The following is a 21367-nucleotide window of genomic DNA, read 5'->3' as shown; positions in this document are numbered from 1 at the left end:
ATCTCGTCATCTGCCTGCTGTGCCTCTGCCAGTGCCTCGAAGTCTACCCCTTGGGAAAGGGCAGGAATGTTAGGGCGAGAGAGCGCATCTGCCATGACATTGTCCTTACCCGAGACGTGCCGGACGTCCGTCGTGTATTCAGAGATGTAGGACAGATGGCGCTGCTGGTGGGACGACCAGGGATTAGACACCTTCGTGAACGTAAAGGTAAGCGGTTTGTGGTCCGTGAACGTGGTGAAGGGCCTACCTTCTAAGAAGTACCTGAAATGCCGGATTGCCAGGTATAGCGCCAACAGTTCCCGGTTGAAAGCACTGTATTTGAGCTCGGGTGGCCGCAGGTGTTTGCTGAAAAACGCCAGGGGTTGCCAGCGGCCCATGATGAGCTGCTCCAGTACCACACCGACTGCCGTGTTAGATGCGTCCACTGTGAGGGCGGTAGGGACGTCCATTCTGGGGTGCACTAGCATCGCAGCGTTTGCCAAGGCTTCCTTCAGTTGAATGAAAGCGGCGGTGGACTCCTTGTCCCAGGTAATGTCCTTTCCCGGACCGGACAGCAGGGTGAACAGGGGGCGCATGATCCGGGCAGCTGAAGGGAGGAAACAGTGGTAGAAATTGACCATACCTACGAATTCCTGAAGGCCTTTGATCGTGGTGGGTCGGGGGAAATGGCGGACTGCATCTACCTTAGCGGGCAGAAGGGTTGCCCCGTCTTTAGTAATCCTGTGGTCCAGGAAATCAATGGTGTCAAGCTCGAACTGGCATTTGGCTGGGTTGATCTTTAGACCATAGTCACTCAGCCGGGCATAGAATTGATGGAGGTGGGACAGATGCTCCTGACGACTGCTGCTGGCTATGAGGATGTCGTCCAAATAGATGAATGCTAAGTCCAGGTCACGTCCCACTGCGTCCATTAACCACTGGAACGTCTGTGTGGTGTTCTTCAGGCCGAAAGGGGTGATGAGAGCCGTTCTGGGAACGTCGTCCGGATGCATCGGGATTTGATGGTATCCTCGGACAAGGTCTACGTTGGAGAAGATCCGTGCGCCGTGCAGTCCTGAATGTGCGGCACAGGGTAGCAGTCTGGTGTGGTAGCCTCGTTCAGCCTGCGGTAGTCGCCGCACGGTCTCCAGCCCCGTCGCTTTGGGCACCATGTGCAGGGGGGAGGCCCATGGGCTGTCGGACCGCCGGATGATCCCCAATTCCTCCATCCTCTTGAACTCCTCCTTCGCCAGTCCAGGGGAAGCCTTCGAGTATGGGCGTGGAGGGGTTGTCCCTGGGTCGGGATGTGGTGCTGTACGCCGTGTCTGGACATGGCTGCTGTGAACTGCGGTGCCAGAACCGATGGGAAATCCACCAGGACTCTGGTGAAGTCTTTGTCGGACAGTGTGATGGAGTCGAGGTGAGGGGCTGGCAACTGGGCTGCACCCAGGGAGAACGTCTGAAAGGTCTCGGCGTGGACCAGTCTCTTCCTGGGCAGGTCGACCAGTAGGCTGTGAAACCGCAAAAATCCGCACCCAGAAGGGGTTGGGCTACGGCGGCCAGTGTGAAGTCCCACGTGAACTGGCTGGAGCCGAACTGTAGCTGCACCTGATGGGTGCCATAGGTCCTTACTGTGCTGCCGTTCGCGGCCCTCAGGGGTGGGGGGGGGGGGACCCGGTGCCCTGCTGCTGGGTGTCGTAACTCGTCGGAGGTAAGACGTTGATCTCGGCACCGGTGTCGACCAAAAAACGGTGTCCCGACTGCGGGTCCCACACATACAGGAGTCTATCCTGATGGCCAGCCACCGTAGCCATCAGCGGCGGCTGGCCCTGGCGTTTCCCGGGAACTTGCAGGGCGGGCAATAATGGTGGGCTTCTGCACCCCACCGCTGGTGGTAGAAACACCATTGTTCGTTGGGCTCCCCATCCCTGCCTCTGGGGTTAGTGGGCTCTGCGGCCGGGCCTGGACTGGTTTGCTGCTGGGAGCGTGGCCAGGTGATCTGTGCGATGGACGCCCCACTCACCTTCTTGGTGTTCCACAGCAAGTCCGCCCGGGCTGCCACCTTCCGGGGGTCGCTGAAATCCGCGTCGGATAGCAGCAGGCATATATCCTCGGGCAGCTGCTCTAGGAATGCCTGCTCAAACATGAGGCAGGGTGTGTGTCTGTCGGCCAGAGACAATGTCTCATTTATTAAAGCTGATGGGGGTCTGTCTCCCAAAGCATCCAGGTGCAGTAAGTGGGCAGCCCGCTTGCGCCGTGAGAGTCCGGAAGTCCTGAGGAGCAGGGCTTTGAATTCCATGTACTTGCCGTCCGCTGGGGGAGACTGTACGAACTCCACAACCTGGGCCACAGTGTCCTGGTCGAGGGAGCTCACCACGTAGTAGTAACGGGTGTCCTCTGAGGTTATCTGCCGAAAGTGGAATTGGGCTTCTGCTTGCTGGAACCATAGGTGAGGTCGTAGCATCCAGAAGCTTGGCAGTTTCAACGCTGAAATAACGACACAGAGTCGGTAAACTGCAGTCAAAGATAATTTTATTTGAACTTCACAGCCTTGCTTTAAAGCCTCCCTCATCCCGCCCTCCCTGGGCGCGGATGCTCCAAGAGACATGTACTCAAAAACCCCCGCAAGCTTTTCACCCTTTGTTGTGGACCCGGCCTTTGAGCCTGCACCCCGGCTAATCGTGAGCCGGTTTGAGTGTGCTAGGAAGTGGGTCGCCACAATAGGATATTTGTTTGGAAGATTAGATTACAAGACCATATATAGGAGCAGACGCAGGCCATTCGGCCCATCGAGTCTGCTCCACCATTCAATCATGGGCTGATCCAATTCTTCCAGTCATCCCCACTCTCCTGCCTTCTCCCCATTCCATTTGATGCCCCGGCTAATCAAGAACCTACCTATCTCTGCCTTAACTGCACCCAATGATTTGGCCTCCACAGCCACTTGTGGCAACAAATTCCAGAGATTTACCACCCTCTGACTAAAGTAATTTCTCAGCATCTCTGTTCTAAATGGACATCCTTCAATCCTGAAGTCGTGCCTTCTTGTCCTAGAATTCCCTACCATGGGAAATAACTTTGCCATATCTAATCTGTTCAGGCCTTTTAACATTTCATAACATTAACATAATAGCTCAATATAATATTTACATGACTTTGTATACATCCCTTTCATTGTTTTGTACATTTATTGCATTATGTATTTGATATAAATTCTCCTGATTTGTATCTATTCATTGTTTAAAAAAACAATTAAAAAAATTGAAAATAAAAAAAATGAACATTTTGAATGTTTCTATGCGATCCCCCCTCATGAACTCTAGGGAGTACAGCCCAAGAGCTGCCAGACGTTCCTCTTACAGTAACCCTTTCATTCCTGGAATCATTCTTGTGAATCTTCCCTGAACCCTCTCCAATGTCAGTATATCCTTTTTAAAATAAGGAGCCCAAAACTGCACCCAGTACTCCAAGTGTGGTCTCACGAGTGCCTTATGGAGCCTCAACATCACATCCCTGCTCTTATATTCTACACCTCTAGAAATGAATGCCAACATTGCATTCGCCTTCTCCACCACCGACTCAACCTGGAGGTTAACCTTTAGGGTATCCTGCACAAGGACTCCCAAGTCCTTTTGCATCTCTGAATTTTGAATTCTCTCCCCATCTAAGTAATAGTCTGCTCATTTATTTCTCCCACCAAAGTGCATGACCATACAATTTCCAACATTGTATTTCATTTGCCACTTCTTTGCCCATTCCCCTAAACCATCTAAGTCTCTCTGCTGGCTCTTTCCTCAACAATACCCACTCCTCCGCCTGTCCTTGTATAATCGGCAATTATACTGTGGCGGTGAAGAAGGCGTTTCGCAGTTATGCAAGATGTTGAAGTTGCACTTGATGTATTGGGTACAGTTTTTGTCACCCGGTTGTGGAAAAGATGTTATTAAACATAAAACGCATAAAAGATTTACAATTACGGCATCCAGACTTGTGGGTCTGAATCGCAAGGAGAGGTACTGTTGAATAGTACTTTTTTCCCTGGAAAATAGGAGTTTGTAAGATGACTTGATAGCGGTAGATAAGATCACGAGGGCACAGACAAGGTGAAGGGGGCCGGGCTTGATGCTGGAAACAAGAAGGCACAGGTTTAAGATTAGAAGCAAAAGATTTGTAAGGACCATAAAGGTATCCCTATGCAAAAGGTGGTATGTGTGTATTTGGAGTAAGCTGCCAAATAATGGTTGAAGAGGGCACATTTGCAACATTTAAAAACCATCCAGCTAAGCGCAAGGATAAGCGAGTTTTGGGGCTAGCTCGCAGGCCAACGGTCAGCATGGATAAGATGGGCCAAAGGGTCCCAAACCATCTTCTATTACGTAATAACAGCAATTGTGTGAAACCTAATACCATGTTTTCGTCTACTTATTTAGAAAGGGATATACTGTACTTGCCTTAGATTAGACTCTGTTGTCTACTATGCCACCTGTAAGGTTAACTTAGAATCAGAATCAGGTTTATTATCACCGCATGAGTCATGAAATTTGTTAACTTACAGTACGTATTTGGTTTGTTGATCGAAACCAGAGTACCTGGAGAAATCTCGAGCTGTCACAGTCAAAATTGATTCCGTGTCTCTGACTAAGCAGCACTAACTAAAGTGCCTTATGTTATCTACGAGTGACAGAACACATTCAAGGGCCAGATGGACTGTTGCATAAATCTTTTACGTTCTTGACTCGCCTCTGGAATTCGCCGCTGGTCCAGGACTGGACCAATGTGCTGAGGTCTGGAGCAAGTAGTCCTGGTTAAACCAAACTGCATCATTGAGTAGGTTCCGCCTACATCCCACATCTCTCTTTGTTTAGTGCGCCAGATTCGATAATTCACCGGATTATACTTGATCAATTTTGTTCTCTCCGGGTAGGACAGATCTGCACACATCGTTGGTCGTTGCACTGAGAACAATTGCAAGCAAGTAAGATATATAAAAAAACACGAAATGCAAAACGTTTCAGATCTCCAAGACTGCATTTAAAAGTATCATATGCTGTAAAAGCCCAACAGCATTGGTGGAAAAGAGCGGTCGACCACGCCCGGCTGCTAACCGCGCTTCCGCTTCCTCCTCGCTTCCCCATTGGTCCGCTTCGATCTCCGGGCCGAGTGGCGGGTCACGTGAGGTTTCACTGCCGGGTATTTCTCCTTCGGTTACTGGCTCGAAATTTGAATTTTTTTCGGAGGAAGAGTTGAGGCCGATTCTGGAGGTGAAGGTAGGTTGAGGGTAGGGGTTTCGAAGGAACGCAGGTATCCGCAGATCGGAGCAGGAGGAAGATATCTGGCTCGCAAGCCGAGCCCACCTGGTGGACTTGCTTATGCTCTCCCCTGCTTGTTCCCCAAGCCCTCCCTCATTGTAGTTGCTTTCTCAGACGGCATCCATGGTCTCTTTAAATGCCCACAATGTCTACTGGTGTGCAGAATTTAAGGGATTCTTCAGAGAAGAAATTGCAGTGTGCACACTGCAATTAGACTGCAGATGCTGGAAATCTGAAGCAATACAGAAAGGCGCTGGAGGAATTCAATAGTCAGTCCACATCTGAGTTCCTTTTTTTTGTGTTAATTCCACTGGACTTCAGATTTAAATGTAACAAGTGAAAGATTCTGTAGGTACTGGAAATTCAAAGCAACACACACAAAATGCAGGAGGAACACAGGATGTCAGGTAGCATATGTGGAAATGAAGGGTCGTTTTGAGCCATGACTGGGAGGGAAGGGGACAGAGCCAGAAAAGGAAGGTGGTGGGGGGGGGGGGGGGAGAGGAAGGACGACAAGCTAGAAGGTGATAGGTGAGCAAGAGAAAATCTCCAGATCTGGAAATCTAACTAACTCAAAATGCTGGAGGAACTCACAGGCCAGACAGCATCAATGGAAAAGGGTACAGTGGACACTTTGGGCCAAAACTCTTCAGCAGGTGATAAGTGAAGTCTGTGGGTGGGGGGGGGGGGGAAGGTGAGGAATAAACTGAGAGGTGATAGGTGAAAAAGGTAAAGGGCTGGAGAATGGACTATGGGAGAAAAGGAGGGAGGATTGAAGAGGCACTGGGGGAGGTAATGGGCAGGTGATAACAGCTAAGAGGCCAGAATGGGGAATTGAAGAGGGAATGGTGGGTTAAGAAAAAATTGTAGGAGGTTGTTCCTCCAACCTGTGTTCATGGCAGAAGAGGAGGCAATGGACCGAATTGACAGAACTTGAATGGAGATGAGAATTAAGATGGTTGGCCACTGGGAAATCCTGCGTTTTGTGGATGGAGAGGAGGCGCTTGACAAAGTGGTCCCCTAATTTACATCAGGTCTCACCATTGTAGAGGAGACTGCATTTGGAGTAGCTGATTCCAACATGTATGTAGTTAGAATCTTTTTCCCCGTGGTAGGAGAATCGAAAACAAGAGGCTGTAGGTTAAGGTGCCGGGAAAAAGTTTTAGATGGGATATGAAGGGTAGGTTTTTGCAGAGTGATTGATTCCTGAAACATGCTGCTTTTGTAGGTGGTGAAATCAGATACATTCACTACGTTTAGGAGTGTTGAGACAGGCACTTGAATAGGCAAGATATAGAGGTTAAGGGCCTAATGTAGACCAATGGGATTAATGTAGATGGGTAAATAGATTGGCATAAATGAGTTGGGCAGAAGGGTCTGTTTCTGTGCTGTACAGCTCTGATTCAGCAATGTTTGGCATCTGGCTCAGTAGATGATATTACTGTGTGTGTTTCACTCATTAAGGTTCCTGCTCCTATATCACACTAGGAACTGTAATCCTGTGCCCCATTCACCTATTGGGACAGCTGTTCTTATACCCCCTGCACACACCGGTGCACCTTCTCCCACAGCACTATTGCACACTGGCTTCAGTAAGATCATCCATTATTCTTCTGAGGACCAAATGTCGATCTAACATCTTGCTGCTCACGTAGAATAACTCTCATCACAGGAATTGGTCTAATGTATCTCTTTTGTACATCCTCATTCCTGATATTTTTTGTAAATTGACCAAATCAAAACAGATTCCCACTATAGTCTCACCAAACTTTGCCCAAAAGTAGTAATAATTCTCTATTTCTAAACTCTATTTGCATCATGATAAGGTCATGACTTGTTGCATGTTAACTTCTAGTGTGTTGTGCATAAAGACAGACTCTATATTCCTTAATTTGTATATTTCTTACTTAGATATTTGTCTGCTCTTGTTCCCTCCTACCAAAGTGCAGGAAGTCTACATTAAATGCAATTTACCTGATTTTTGTCACTCAACCTACCTATATCCTGTTGCAGAGTCCAAATATTCTCACCGAGTTATTTTCTCTCTCAAGGTATCAAACTTAGATAACTTGTATTCTCTCTCTCTCCTACTCCTGCCTCACCCCAAGACATTAATATAGGTGATAAATATTGAAGGCCAAGTTTCTCAATGTGAACAAACGATGTCTTCCTTTATTATTGGCTCTAGCATCTTGTACACAGAGGTTTGTAGTTTCCCACATTTACTCTCCTCCTTAAACAAGGCAGCGAGGAATGGGAAAGGGATTGGGATGTTGGGGATGGGGTTGTATGGGGAAAGAAAGGATGATGGGAAAGGTGGAAGTGAAGAGAGCTGGGGAAAATGGGAGGGCAGGGTGAAAACTAAAAAATAAAAATTAGGAACAGGGGTAAGCTATTCAGCCTGTTGAGCCTAATCTGCCTTTTGATGGGATGCCAGTTGATCCAACATTCTTCAAGTTCACGTTTATCCATATTGTTAAGAAATCTATCAATTCAGCCTTAAGTATACTCTCACAGCTCTCTGTGACAAAGAATTTCTTGAGAGAGATTTATTTTTCCTATAATAATAAATGACCACACTCTTGTTCTGAGACCACGTCCCATGATTCAACACACTTCTCGGCATTTATCCCGTTTAGCTCCATAGGTATCCAATGAGATGTGAAGGTGGATAGGTGGGAGAAAATAGCGGTGTTTTGTGAAGGAGACAATGGATAGGGTGGGTTTATTTTCTTTGGAGCAGAGGAGGTTGAGGTGTGAACCTGATTGCTGTAGAGGAAATCAGATAAGATAGTAAGAAAGATTGCTTAGAATCTGGAATGCATTGCCTGGGGAGGTGGTGGAAGCAGAGGCTTGCAGAATATTTTAGAAGTTAATAGTTGAGCGGTTGATCTGCAAAAGAAGATTATAGCCAAGTGCTGGAATTATTGCTTTGAATGGATGCTCGATGGTCAACATAGACGTGGTTGTGCCTATGCTTTATGATTGAGAGGGCTGTGTGTAAGGAGACAGGTGGAGGAGTAAGAAGATGAGGAATAAGGAGAAGAAATTACTTTCCCAAAGGGGTAGTGAACCTTTGGAATTCTCTGTCTAAGGAAACTGAAGGTATTGTCATTAAGTTTATTCAATACTTAAGAGAATCAAAGGATAAGGGATTAGTGCAGGAAAAATGGTACTATGGTAAATGTCATGAACAGCAGAGAGGACAAGGAGCTGAATGGCAAAGCATTTAATTTGTTTTCACGGTCAATAATTGGCACTGCTAGAATCAAACTTCAAAGGGGGGGCATTTACTGTATTTTCTTTGCTGTAGAATGTGGCTATGTGATAAAACACATCCTAACATCCTAACTTTTGTTAAGCATTTAATGAAATGTAATGAAGTGCACTTTCTCATTGTGTTTGAATATATAAAAAACCATTGATTATGGAGTGTTTTTAAATTACATTTTAAGTGTAGAATAAACTCTTCAAGGACTTCCAGCTGGGTGCAGGTACCGATTTTAAGCAATGTTTCGGTGACAAACTCTGCCATCTCCATCAGGGATGATGCCTAGGCAAGTCTAATCTGGTTGTAGATATACCTGTCGTTCGTCCCTCCTGATTGGTTAGTCTTCATCCAATCATGGACTCTGGATGACTGGTGTTCACAGAATTCGGAATGTGGAGCACTGTTTATTGGCCAGATGGGATGCATGGTGGAAACTTGTATCAAGGAGCACAGGAGGTTTATCTGTTTGGGTCACCCGGAGAAATCGGCGGTAGCAAAGCATGCATTCACAATGGTGATAGGATTGACTTTGACTGCACAAAATGACTGTCCTGTGCCAATGGCTTTTGGCTGGTGAGGGAAGCCATTGAAATAAAACTACAGGAAAAGAATTTTAACAAAAAAGGAGGTCTCACTCTAAGAACTAGAATTTGATTGTCAACAAGGTGGGATAGCGGAAACCTGCTTGGATGAAGACTAACCAATCAGGAGGGATGGACAATGGGGGTATATATTCCACCAGATAGACATGTGGAGGCATCATCCCTGATGAAGATGGCAGAGTTTGTCATTGAAACGTCAGTTAGAATCAATACCTGAGAAGAGTTTATTCGTCATATATGCTAAGAAAGCATTAGATACTTTTTCATACTTGCTATAAAATGATTGATGTTGTTCACTCATTTCTTAATGGAGTAATACAGCATGGGACCATGCCCTTTGGCCCAAATGCTCTATGCCAGCCACAGCATTTGCCCTGCTAGTCCCAGTTGCCGGCTTTCAGCCCATAATCCTCCAAGATCCTTTCCTACTTGTACCTATCCAAATTAATCTTTGATGTTGCAATTGTACCTGCCTCAACCACTTCCTGTGGCTTAACCTCAGCTAGTCACAGTGCCAGACTGCTATGGCTAGACCCAGAAAGAACATTCCCCCTCAACAGTATTCAACCTGTTAGTGAGATGAACCTTGCACTGACTGCCTGCCCCCTCTCAATTCTTCTGGTGGTCACCCATCTCTCTGCAGCCTGTTTGGGTATGATCACCTCAGTAAGGGTCTCACCTATGAAGTCCTACACTTCTCAGCTGATGTTGAGTACCTCCAGACACAGCTGCAGTTCTGTGGACATGGATCTGCAAATCTTAATAAATTTTGACTGCTCTTCCAAGGTTTGTCGAGCAAAGTTCTATCATAACTTAAGTATCTTTGTTTTAAAAAAAACAAAGAAAATTGGAAGTGAATTCTGCTAATCATTATCTTGATATTTTTCTTAAGCAGAGAATTGATGCTGCAGATGAATTTTTGTAATTTGGTTGCATCTTAAGATCTAATTACAGATTATTTTCTTCCTCTTTCATAGAGTTTTCTCCTGAATCGGTCCCCTGACTAAATCAATGTGAACAGAGCTATGTTCTTCTGTGCTGAATGGTTTTAATCATGTCATGTCTCTGCTAAATGTTATTTGTGAAGTTCTTGAGTACTTTGGAATATCATCTGACATAGTAAGTTCACAAAGTTTAATTGTCTGGAATAAAAGTTACTTTCCATATTTTAGAACAATTGCCATTTGTTGTTCATATATTGTACTGAGGGTGAAGTAGTTTGCCATCAAAGAACACATCTAGAACTCAGTTCTTTTTCTCAAGTAGCATGTCCTGAAATGTTAAATTTGAATGAAGGGAATTGATGTTGACCCTGTATATGTTTGTAAAAAAGTTACTATAATTAAACCAACTTTTAATTCTGAATATATATAACTTTGTGTTCTCCAGTTAAAATCCATGCTTAAGATATCATAATTTTAGGAGGTAAAATTTTTTTCGATGAAATTGTGTCATTGTATTTGAAATTTTCAAATACTATTTATATCTTGATGTTCAATCAGAACTGTTTTACAACTACACATGCCAACAACTGTGCTTTCTAAACAGCTCTTATCACTATGGCAAAGGAAACCGTATGGCCAGTCTCGTAGCATTGTACGAAGAATAGGTTCAGCTCTTCCATTAAATCATTGGCCCAGAATCTGCTTTCAGGTCAGAAAACTGGCATTAATGTTTGGAAACAAGATTATGTATATTAATGTTCCTTCTATGATATCTTTCTATTAAATTTACAGGTTTCATTATTTTTCCCACCATTTTCTTGATTCCAGATTTTGACAGATCTGCCAATTTCTTGGTCTTTTAAAGTTCTGAAATTGCACAAAACTTTTAATTGTATCTTATTCTGGATTGTGATATTATTGAAACATAGAATTATCCCTGCTTGGAATGAGTGATTCAGTTCACGTCCAGATGGGTTTGCAATGAATACTGTTACCTTACTCATTCCATATAGACCTGAAAATTATTTTCCTCCTGTGCCTCTCCATTCCTTTTGAAAAACCAGATTCATTCTGTCTTGACCATGCTTATCAGTAATTCCAGATCACATCCATCATTGTGTCTATAATTAAATTCTTTGTATTTTCTAGTGTCTTTTGCCTATCTGTTTGAATCTGTGACAATTGATTTTTGAATTAGCGCAGAGGAACAGATGCACCCTGTTTACTGTATCTACACTCAGCATCCACTTGATTAGGTAGCTCCTGTGGCTACCAAGTGTACATTCGTGCTCTTCTGCTGCTGTAAATCATCCACTTCAAGATTCGATGTGCTGTGCATTTAGAGATGCTCACCACTGTAGTAATGCATAGATATTTGAGTTACTGTCACATTCCTGTCAGATTGAACCAATCTGGCCATTCTCCTCTCACCTCTCTCAATAACAAGGCATTTTCATCTACAGAACTGCCACTTTTTCACACCAGTCTGTATAAACGCTAGAAGCTGTTTGAAAATCCCAGGGGATTCTGAGATACTCAAGCCACCCTGCCTGGCACTGACAGTCATTCTGTGGTCAGACTCCCTTAGATCACATTTCTTTCCCATTCTGATGTTTGAACACAATAACCAACATCTGAACTTCTTGACCATGTCAGAATTGCAATCAGAGTCAGGTTTAATATCATCAAATTGTGAAATTTGTTAACTTTGAAGCAGCAGTACAATATATATGTGTGTGTGTGTATATATGTATATATTATATATATAATTTGAAAAACAAAATATGAAGTACAAAAACAGAAATAAATCAAAAATAGTGAAGTGGTGTTCATGGGTTAGGAATTGGATGGTAGGGGGGTAAGAAACTGTTCCTGAATCGCTGAGTGTGTGCCTTCAGGCAGAGGTACCTCTGCCTGATGCTAACAATGAGAAGAGGTCACATCCCGGGTGATGGGGGTCCCTGGCGATGGACATAGCCCTTCTAAGGCACTGCTCTTTACAGATGTCTTTTGATACTATGGAAGCTAGTACCCGTGATGGAGCTGACTAATTTTACAACTTTCTGCAGCTTACTTCAATCCTTTGCAGTACTGCCTCTGTACCAGACAGTGATGTAGCCAGTCTGTACGAGTTTTTGATTGTATTAAGTGACAAACCAAATCTACTGAAACTCGTAATAAAATATAACCACTGTCTTGCCTTCTTTATAGTTGCATCAATATGTTGAGAATGGGTTAAGTCCTCAGAAGTATTGACACCCAGGAACTTGAAATTGCTCACTCTCACCACTTCTGATCCCGCTGTGAGGATTGGTTTGTGTTCCTTCGACTTACCCTTTCTGAAGTCCACAATCAGCTCTTTGGTCCTACTAACTTGAGTGCAAGGTTGTTGCCTTGACACCATCCGACTAGCTGGTATATCTTGCTCCTGTACATCCTCTCATTACCATCTGAAATTCTGCCAACAATATTTGTATCACCAGCAAAGTTATAGATGGTATTTGACATGTGGGTGTAGAGAGAATAGAGCAGTGGGCTAAGCACACTTTGCTGAGGTGCACCAGTGATTGTCAGCGAGGTGGAGATGTTATTACCAATCTGCACAGATTGTGATCTTCCAGTTAAGAAGTTGTGGATCCAGTTGCAGAGGAAGGTACAGAGGCCCAGGTTTTGTAGCTTTTTGATCAGGACTATAGGAATAATGGTGTTAAATACTGAGCTATAGTCCGCAAACAGTATCCTGACATAGGTATTTGCTTTGTCCAGGTGATCCAAGTCCACATGGAGAGTCGTTGAGATTGCATCTGGTGTAGATCTATTGTGGCAATAGGCCAACTGCAGTGGATCCGGGTCCTTGCTGAGACAGGAGTTGATTCTAACCGTAACCAACCTTTCAAAGCACTTCACCATAGATTGTTCATTTATTATCAAAGCATGTATCCATATACAACATTGAAATTTGTTTTCTCGAGATTGACACAGAACAAAGAAAGGACATAAAAATCATTCAGACAGAAACATCAAACCCATCCCCACCCCACCCTCGCACAAAAAGAAGAACAGCATCCCAATTATCAACCCTGATATTAGTCATCCCCCCATCTCACAAAATGGAACAAGATCACTAACCCCCAAAAAATCAAATCCTCCCCATATAAAATAACCCACCACCTCCAAACACCTTCCCCTCACACAACAGAACAGAAAAGGTGCAGGTGATTAAAAAAACAGTAAGTCTGAGAAGTCACAGTCCATAAATTCAGTGGTCCAATCCATAAACACAGAACCACGATATCACCAGCATTCATCGAAAGAGAGGGACACCACACGAGGCAGAGGCCTTTCCGCCTGCCACAGTGAGTCACAAAATGATAGGCCGCTCAGCGATCAAAAGAAAGGCAGTTGGTACTGAACCCTTGCTTGCCCTTCTGTATATGCCTCTGTCTCAATCATGATGCTTTAATTGGCGATTAACTGACGAAGTGAGTTGAACTTTGGTTAACAACCTGTCTCGAAGTTTCTTTGCATCGAGGCTGTCTGAGTATACACTTGCTTCCCAGAATCTTCTCACCTCAGAGACAGCAAAGCACTGGATCACTCTAAGCAATCTCCAAACTCTAAATTGCAGGCTCTAACAGTCCCAGAAACATATTTAAGGTGAAAAACAGATGTAAAAGAAGTGAAAAAAGACACTTTCATGAGCTATCTGGAAGATGTTGACCGAGAGAATGTCGTATGCTGGCACCACCTTGACCAGAATTATAAGATGTGAATGCTACTGGATGATAGTTGTTAAGGTAGTTTACACTGCTCTTTTTGGGGACTGGTATAATTGTTGTCCTTTTGAAGCAGTTGTCAACTTTCTGACTGTAGCAGTGATAGAATGTATGTATGTTTTTATGCATTGAGTTTCTACCATATAACTGGCTGATTGGAGATTTGCATTAACTAAGTCTACTGGTGTACCTAATAAGGTGGCCCTGAGTGTATATTTGTATTGACGTTGTGTTTATCTCGCTAGTACCTTCATTCAGCCTACCTGGCCGCACAAAGGAGAAAACCCTGTTTGTCCGGTTGAACACTGATGCTGTAAACCCTCATCTCTGGAACTATTCTAATAAATTTGCGGGGCCTTCACATCCTTTTAGGAGTGTGCTGACCAGAATTAGATGCAGTACTCCAGTTATGCCTAGCCTGTGTTTGTATTCTATGTCTCTTTTTATTAAACCTAGTAATCCATGTGCTTTCACTCTCACAGCATGTCCTGCCACTTATTTCCCAGATCTTTTATTTCTGTACACACTTTAGAATTATGCCGTTTAATTCATAACATCTGTTCTCATTCTTTCTGCCAAAATGTACATCATATTTCTGTATTAAATTTTATCTGCCATTTACTGCCACTTCCCATTCCTCCAGCTTCTCTCCCTTTGGAGTCAAATGACATCTTTCAAGTTTATTCTGCAGGGATCAACATTTGGGTTTGTGTGGTGATCAGTGTTATGTACCCCTAGGGTTCATATTTTCTGTGGGCAATCACTTTAAAATGAGAGAATGAGGCTGGCTTTTGGACACTGACCCCCCTGTGAACTGGTGCTGCTAACGAGAGAGAGAGATGAAGAACAGAGAGGGAGGGAGAGTCATGCAACACAGATGGGAGAGAGAGAGACACACACACAAAACTCAGTATTTTGGCATTTTCACAGATTGTTTACCTTTGCTCCAAGGACTTTGCCTGCTTGTGTGAATCCCTGCTGACACAGTAAAGTGGTGCTAGGTGCCTGCTGAGACAACCAGGCGGAGTGAGATGATGGACACAGACAGTTGATGGATGGCTGGTACCCCGTCAGGGGAGATAAAAAGCCAGTCTGCTGAGACACAGGAGACATGCCCTTTGACACTGAACGAGCGTGTGCACCCACAGCCCGGTGGGGCCTTGGAGGACCAAATCGGGAGATGGGTCACAAAGCTCACAGTGTGACGGCAGGACCGGGGTGGGGTGGGTGGGTTTGTGTGTGTGTCCACTCATGCCAGAGTGACGAGTCTAGGAAGTCACGGAAGAACAGTCTAACCGAGAACAGAGTGGTCATAACCGGATGACTACATTAGTTCAATGGAACAAGAAGACAACAGAAGGTTTGCCTGCAACTGCATCTCCCCCTCTCTCCCCCTCTCTCCCCCTCTCTCCCCCTCTCTCCCCCTCTCTCCCCCTCTCTCCCCCTCTCTCCCCCTCTCTCCCCCTCTCTCCCCCTCTCTCCCCCTCTCTCCCCCTCTCTCCCCCTCTCTCCCCCTCTCTCCCCCTCTCTCCCCCTCTCTCCCCCTCTCTCCCCCTCTCTCCCCCTCTCTCCCCCTCTCTCCCCCTCTCTCCCCCTCTCTCCCCCTCTCTCCCCCTCTCTCCCCCTCTCTCCCCCTCTCTCCCCCTCTCTCCCCCTCTCTCCCCCTCTCTCCCCCTCTCTCCTGTTAAGTGGCTGCACCAACTAACCAAAGTTTCATGGAAATAGTTAAAAGGTTTAAAAAAGGACAAACTACTGTTTAACTAAGTAACTACTAATGTATTTAAATGAAATACAGAACAAATTAGAACACCACCAATACCTCTATAGTACTATAAAACTCTATTAGTTCCTGGTAGTTATTGACGGAAGAATTTATCTGCCATGTTCTTCTGACTGACTGGAAATGAACAAGCTCAGCGCAGACACCTAGTGCAGATAATGGACTATCTTCATACAACTCCATAGATGATTGCATCTTCCAAATCTTCATTTTTCAATGTAATATTCAGGTTGATTGTTGATACCTTCAAGTTCTTCGTAACTCCCAACTTGTTGAAGAAGTGAAATCATTTCATTTTCGTTCCCAGCTGTTTCTGGCATCTCCGAGCCTGAATGCTTAAAACTGAAGTGAGCAAAACAGTTCCGCATTGTCTTGCCAACTACCAGTGACAATATTCAGTGCTTTTTTAAAATTCCAGTGAATACGGCCCAAAGCTGCCAAACTCTCCTCAATTGTTAACCCTTCCATTCCTGTAATCATCCTCGTGAACCTCCCTTGGACTCTCTCCAATGACAACACATCCTTTCTGAGATATGGGGCCCAAAATTGTTGGCGATACTCCAAGTGCAGCCTTACTAGTGTCTTATAAAGTCTCAGCATTATCTCTTTGCTTTTATATTCTATTCCCCTTGAAATAAATGCCAACATTATATTTGCCTTCTTTACCACACACTCACCTGTAACTTGACCTTATGGGAATCTGGCACAAGAACTCCTAAGTCCCTCTGCATCTCTGATGTTTGAATTTTCTACCCATTTAGATAATAGTCTGCACTATTGTTCCTTTTACCAAAATGCCATATCATACGTTTCCCAACACTGTATTCCATCTGACACTTTTTTGCTCATTTTTACAATCTGTCTAAATTCTATTGCCATCGCATGCCCCTACCCTTCCACCTTTCTTTGTATCATACACAAACTTTGCCACAAAACCATCAATTACTTTATCTAAATCATTGACAATGTGAAAAAGTAGTGATCCCAATACTGGCCACAGGAACACCAGTAGTCACTGGCAGCCAACCAGAAAAGGTCCCCTTTATTGCTGCTTCCTGCTTGTCAGCCATTCCTCTATCCATGACAGTACCTTTCCTGTAACACCTTAGGATTTTATCTTGTTAAGCAGCCTCGTGTGGCACCTTTTCAAATGCCTTCTGAAAACCCAAGTAAATGACATCACTGCCTCTCCTTTGTCCATTCTGCTTGTTACTTCCTCGAAGAACCTGTAACAGATTTGTCAGGCAAGATTTCCCTTTACAGAAGCCATGCTGACTTTAACTTATTTTAACATTAGTCTCCAAGTACCCCAGAACCTCATCCTTAATAATAGACTCCAACACTTTCCCAACACCTGAGGTTAGGCTAGCTGGTGTAGTGTCTAACCACCACAAATGCACACAACTAATGTTAGTTAGAAGCTGTTTGGTAACAGTCTCCTTCCCCAAATAAGCGGCATAGTTTCCCAAATAAATGAAGGGAATTCCAGTTATTTTCTCAATTTAATTTTTGTTCTTTAAGTGTTGTCCCAAATAAGTGGCTAACCTGATTACCTGATTAACCGGAATCCACTGTACAAACAAGATTTGCCTTTAACAAATTCATCTCTTTTTTTTTAATCAACAAAACTTTTACAAGTGACTCATTTTCCTCTTGACTAGTATTTCTGAAAACTTTACCAGTCTGGAGGTTACATTTACAGACCAATAGTTATTATCCATATTTTTGCACCAATTTTTGAACAAAGTGTCATTTTGCCTATTTTCCAGCCCTTGGCCACCTTTTCTTCCATTTAGAAACTTTGTAGATTAGTACCCAAGATGGAGTTGATTAGACTTGCAACCTTCTGCTTCTTTCGGTCCTGTGCAGTAGCCCTTCCATACCAGATAGTGACGCAGACTGTCAGAATGCTCTCCATGGTACAACTATAGAAGTTTTTGAGTGTATTTGTTGGCATGCCAAATCTTTCAAACTCCTAATAAAGTATAGGCCGCTGTCTTGCCTTCTTTATAACTGCATCTATATGTTGGGACCAGGTTAGATCCTCCGAGATCTTGACACCCAGAAACTTGAAGCTGCTCACTCTCCACTTCTGATCCCTCTATGAGGATTGGTATGTGTTCTTTTGTCTTGCCCTTCCAGAAGTCCACAGTCCGCTCTCTTGACTTACTGATGTTGAGTGCCAGGTTGTTTGCTGAGGCACCATTCCACTAGTATATCTCACTCCTGTACGTCCTCTCGTCACCACCTGAGATTCTACCAACAATGGTTGTATCGTCAGCACATTTGTAGATGGTATTTGAGCTATGCCTAGCCACAAAGTCATGTGTATATAGAGGGTAGAGCAGTGGGCTAAACACACATCTCTGGTGTGGTCTTCCAGTTGGGAAGTCGTTAATCCAATTGCAGAGGGAGGTACAGAGGCCCGGGTTATGCAACTTCTCAATCAAAAGATTGTGGGAATGATATTAAATGCTGAGCTATAGTCAGTAAGCAGCATCCTGATGTAGGTATTTGTGTTGTCCAGGTGGTCTAAAGTTGTGTGGAGAGCCATTGAGTTTAGGTCAACAGCAGACGCAGTGTGGCGAAAGGTAAATTGCAACAGGTCCAGGTTCTTTCTGAGGCAGGAGTTCAGTCTAGTCATGACCAACCTCTCAAAGCATTTCATCACTGTCGATGTGAGTGCTACCAGGTGATAGTCATTAAGGCAGCCCTTATTATTCTTCTCAGGCACTGGTATAATCGTTGCCTTTTTGAAGCAAGTGAGAACTTCCACCCATAGTTGTGAGAAGTCGAAAATGTCCTTGAACACTCCTGCTAGTTGGTTGGCACAGGCTTCCAGGGCCTTACCAGGTACTCCATTGAGACCTTCTGCCTTGCAAGGATTCACTCTCTTTAAAGAAAGCCTAACATTGGCCTTTGAGATAAAGGTCACAGGGTATTCAGGTGTAGCGGGGATCTTCACAGCTGTAGTTGTGTTCTCCCTTTCAAAGCAGGCATAGAAGGCGTTGAGCTCATCTGATAGTGAAACATTGCTGCCATTCATGCTATTGGGTTTCGCTTTGTAGGAAATAATGTCTTGCAGACCCTGCCAGAGTTGCTGTGCATCTGGTGTCACCTTCAATCTCATTCAAAATTGTCTCCTCACCCTTGAAATAGCCCTCTGCAAATCATACCTGGTTTTCCGGGACAGGCCTGGGTTGCCAGTCTTGAATGCCACAAATCTAGCCTTCAGCAGACAATGTACCTCCTGGTTCATCAATGGCTTTTGGTTTGGGAATGTACAGTAAGTGTTTGTGGGCACACACACATCCACACAGGTTTTAATGAAGTTGGTAACTACTGCAGCATACTCATCCAGGTTCGAAGATGAATCCCTGAATACAGTCCAGTCCACCGATTCAAAGCAGTCCTGCAGGTGCTCCTGTGCTTCCCTTGTCCAAACCTTCTTGGTCCTCACTATTGGTGCTGTAGTCTTCAGCGTCTGCTTGTACTCAGGGAGTAGAAGTACCGCCAGGTGATCAGAATTCCCGAAGTGAGGGTGTGGAATGGCACGGAAGGCATTCTTGATGGTGGTGTAGCAATGGTCCAGTGTGTTGTTTCCTCTGGTATTGCAAGTGATCTGTTGATGGTAATTCCTTAGTGATTTTTTTTTTCGGATTGGCCTAGTTAAAATCTGCTTCCTCAGGAAGCTAAAGAAATTGGCATATCCCCATTGACTCTGACCAATTTTTATTAATGCATCATAGAATCCATTATGTCTGAATGCATAATGCCTTGGTAGAGCAACTGCTCTGCACATGACCGCAAGAAACTGCAGAAAGTTGTGGATGCAGTAACTAATCTCCTTTTATGGATTTTGTGTGTGTTTTTCGTTATGTATAAAACAACCACCATGATCAGACCCCCCCCCCCCCCCACCCTGGATATTCTCTCTTTTTGCATCTCACATTGGGCAGAAGATAAAAAAAAAAAGCCTGAAAGCACATACAACAGGCTCAAGGTCAGCTTCTATTGCATTGTTACCAGATTCTTCAATGGATCTCTTGTATGATGATGTGGACTCTTGGCCTCACAGTCTACCTCGTTATGATTTTACAACTTGCAGCTTACATGTATTGCATTTTTTTGGTAGCTTTAACATTTCATTCTGCATTGTCATTGTTTTACCTTATTGTAGCTTTTAAAGTTTAAATAAATCTCACAGGTCAGATATGGACTTGCACAATAACAGTTACTCCTAATCTACTCTCTCCTCCTCCCGCCTTATACTAATCAGCTTTTTTCCCCAATATAGTGTTTTCCCCTCAGTCCCTGCCTTCCTGAAAACTTATGGAGATAACAGCGCTCTTCCCAAAATGACCTGTCACTGAAACTTCAATCATCCGGCTAGAATATTTACATTCTGTACTTAAAAAGTCCTCCCAGCACATTCTGCCCTATCAAAGTCTCTGACTCTAAAGCAGTCCCAGCTGATACTGGGGAACAAGCTTGCCACTCCAACTATCACAAAATACTGGTGGAACGCTGCAGGCCAGGCAGCATCTACAGGGAGAAGCGCTGTTGACGTTTTGGGCCGAGACTCTTTGTCAGGATGAAGGGTCTCTGCCCGAAACATCGACAGTGCTTCTCCCTATAGCTGCTACCTGCCAGCAGCGTTCCACTAGCATTTTGTGTGTTGCTTGAATTTCTATCATCTGCAGATTTCCTCGTGTTTGCACTACAACTATCCTTTTGTTTTTACATCTTCCATAATCTGCATACATATCTGTTCCTTTTCCCCACCAGCTACTGGCCCAATAATATAATACCATCATAGTAATAGCAACTTTCTTATTCCTGAGCTCCACTTATGTTGCCCCACTGGGTCAGTCCTCCAGGAAGTGTTGCAGTGATTATTCCCTCAATGGTAGTGTAATTCTTCAACCTCATTTCCATTTCTCTCTATCATACTAAATATACGTACATCATTTAAAACTTACAGGATCCATGTATTGAGATTCCACTTATCCTTTCTTCCTATTTGCTAGCTTTCTCCTCCATGAATGTGCAACTGTTCTTGCCCTAATGTATGCTTATGTTCTTCACTGACTAATTTGTTTCATTTAGAGGTTACCCATTGCTTAGAATTTGTTTTCCAGCAATCTTTAGGTGACAAATTGTAGTTCTCTGCACTTTCAACTCAGATGGTTTGAGCACAATCATAACAAGTCGGGTTTTTTTTTGTTTTCCCTGCATGTGGAATAATCTTGTACTTGCAAAGCACCTATTGGAAGAATGGGCTGACACCTTTTTTGTGGATTATATGTTTTCTAAAGCAAAATAATACATCAAAACTGAAGTAATAAATAATATTTTAGATATTAGATCAGTTGCATTACAAACTCAATTCCTTCAGGAGTGAAGCTTATGATTCACTAGACATTTGCTACTTAAATGTAAAGCAGTAAATGAGAGCTTACCTTGGCTTTCCCAGTAAAGTTGCTCTTTCTGATGGAGGGCATATAGAAGTTAGAGGCTTTGATTTGTGGGTGAATAATTACTTTATTTAAAAAGAACTGCTAGTAGAAAACTCAGCTATTTTAAAGAGCATAAATTTTTGAAATTTTTTGAAGCAAACGTCAGTATTTTTGTTTTTAAGGTTCCACCTAAATAGGACACTAAAAAATACATCCTTGAATGAAATATACACTAAAGTGTGAATAC

General features: G+C 43.9%; 1 protein-coding gene across 3 annotated transcripts in view; it reads left to right on the top strand.

The window, feature by feature from the left end:
• Positions 1-4933: 4933 nt before the first annotated feature.
• The window catches only part of mtfr2 (mitochondrial fission regulator 2), a 33199-nt gene continuing 16765 nt past the window's right edge, over positions 4934-21367 (top strand). The window contains exons 1-4 of one of the 3 annotated variants that reach the window (XM_059982501.1): positions 5167-5246; positions 7397-7492; positions 10139-10280; positions 10710-10814. In XM_059982501.1, coding sequence (XP_059838484.1) covers positions 10221-10280; positions 10710-10814 — 165 coding nt within the window. In that variant the 5' untranslated portion in view covers positions 5167-5246; positions 7397-7492; positions 10139-10220. Of the gene's footprint in view, positions 4955-5105; positions 5247-7396; positions 7493-10138; positions 10281-10709; positions 10815-21367 lie in introns of those variants that run through there. The other 2 variants (XM_059982502.1, XM_059982500.1) reach the window with 2 other exon arrangements.

This window comes from Hypanus sabinus, chromosome 10 (genome assembly GCF_030144855.1).
Source record: "Hypanus sabinus isolate sHypSab1 chromosome 10, sHypSab1.hap1, whole genome shotgun sequence".
Lineage (NCBI taxonomy): Eukaryota > Metazoa > Chordata > Chondrichthyes > Myliobatiformes > Dasyatidae > Hypanus > Hypanus sabinus.
Note: the sequence above shows the minus strand (reverse complement) of the source record. Positions and strands in the feature narration are given on the sequence as shown.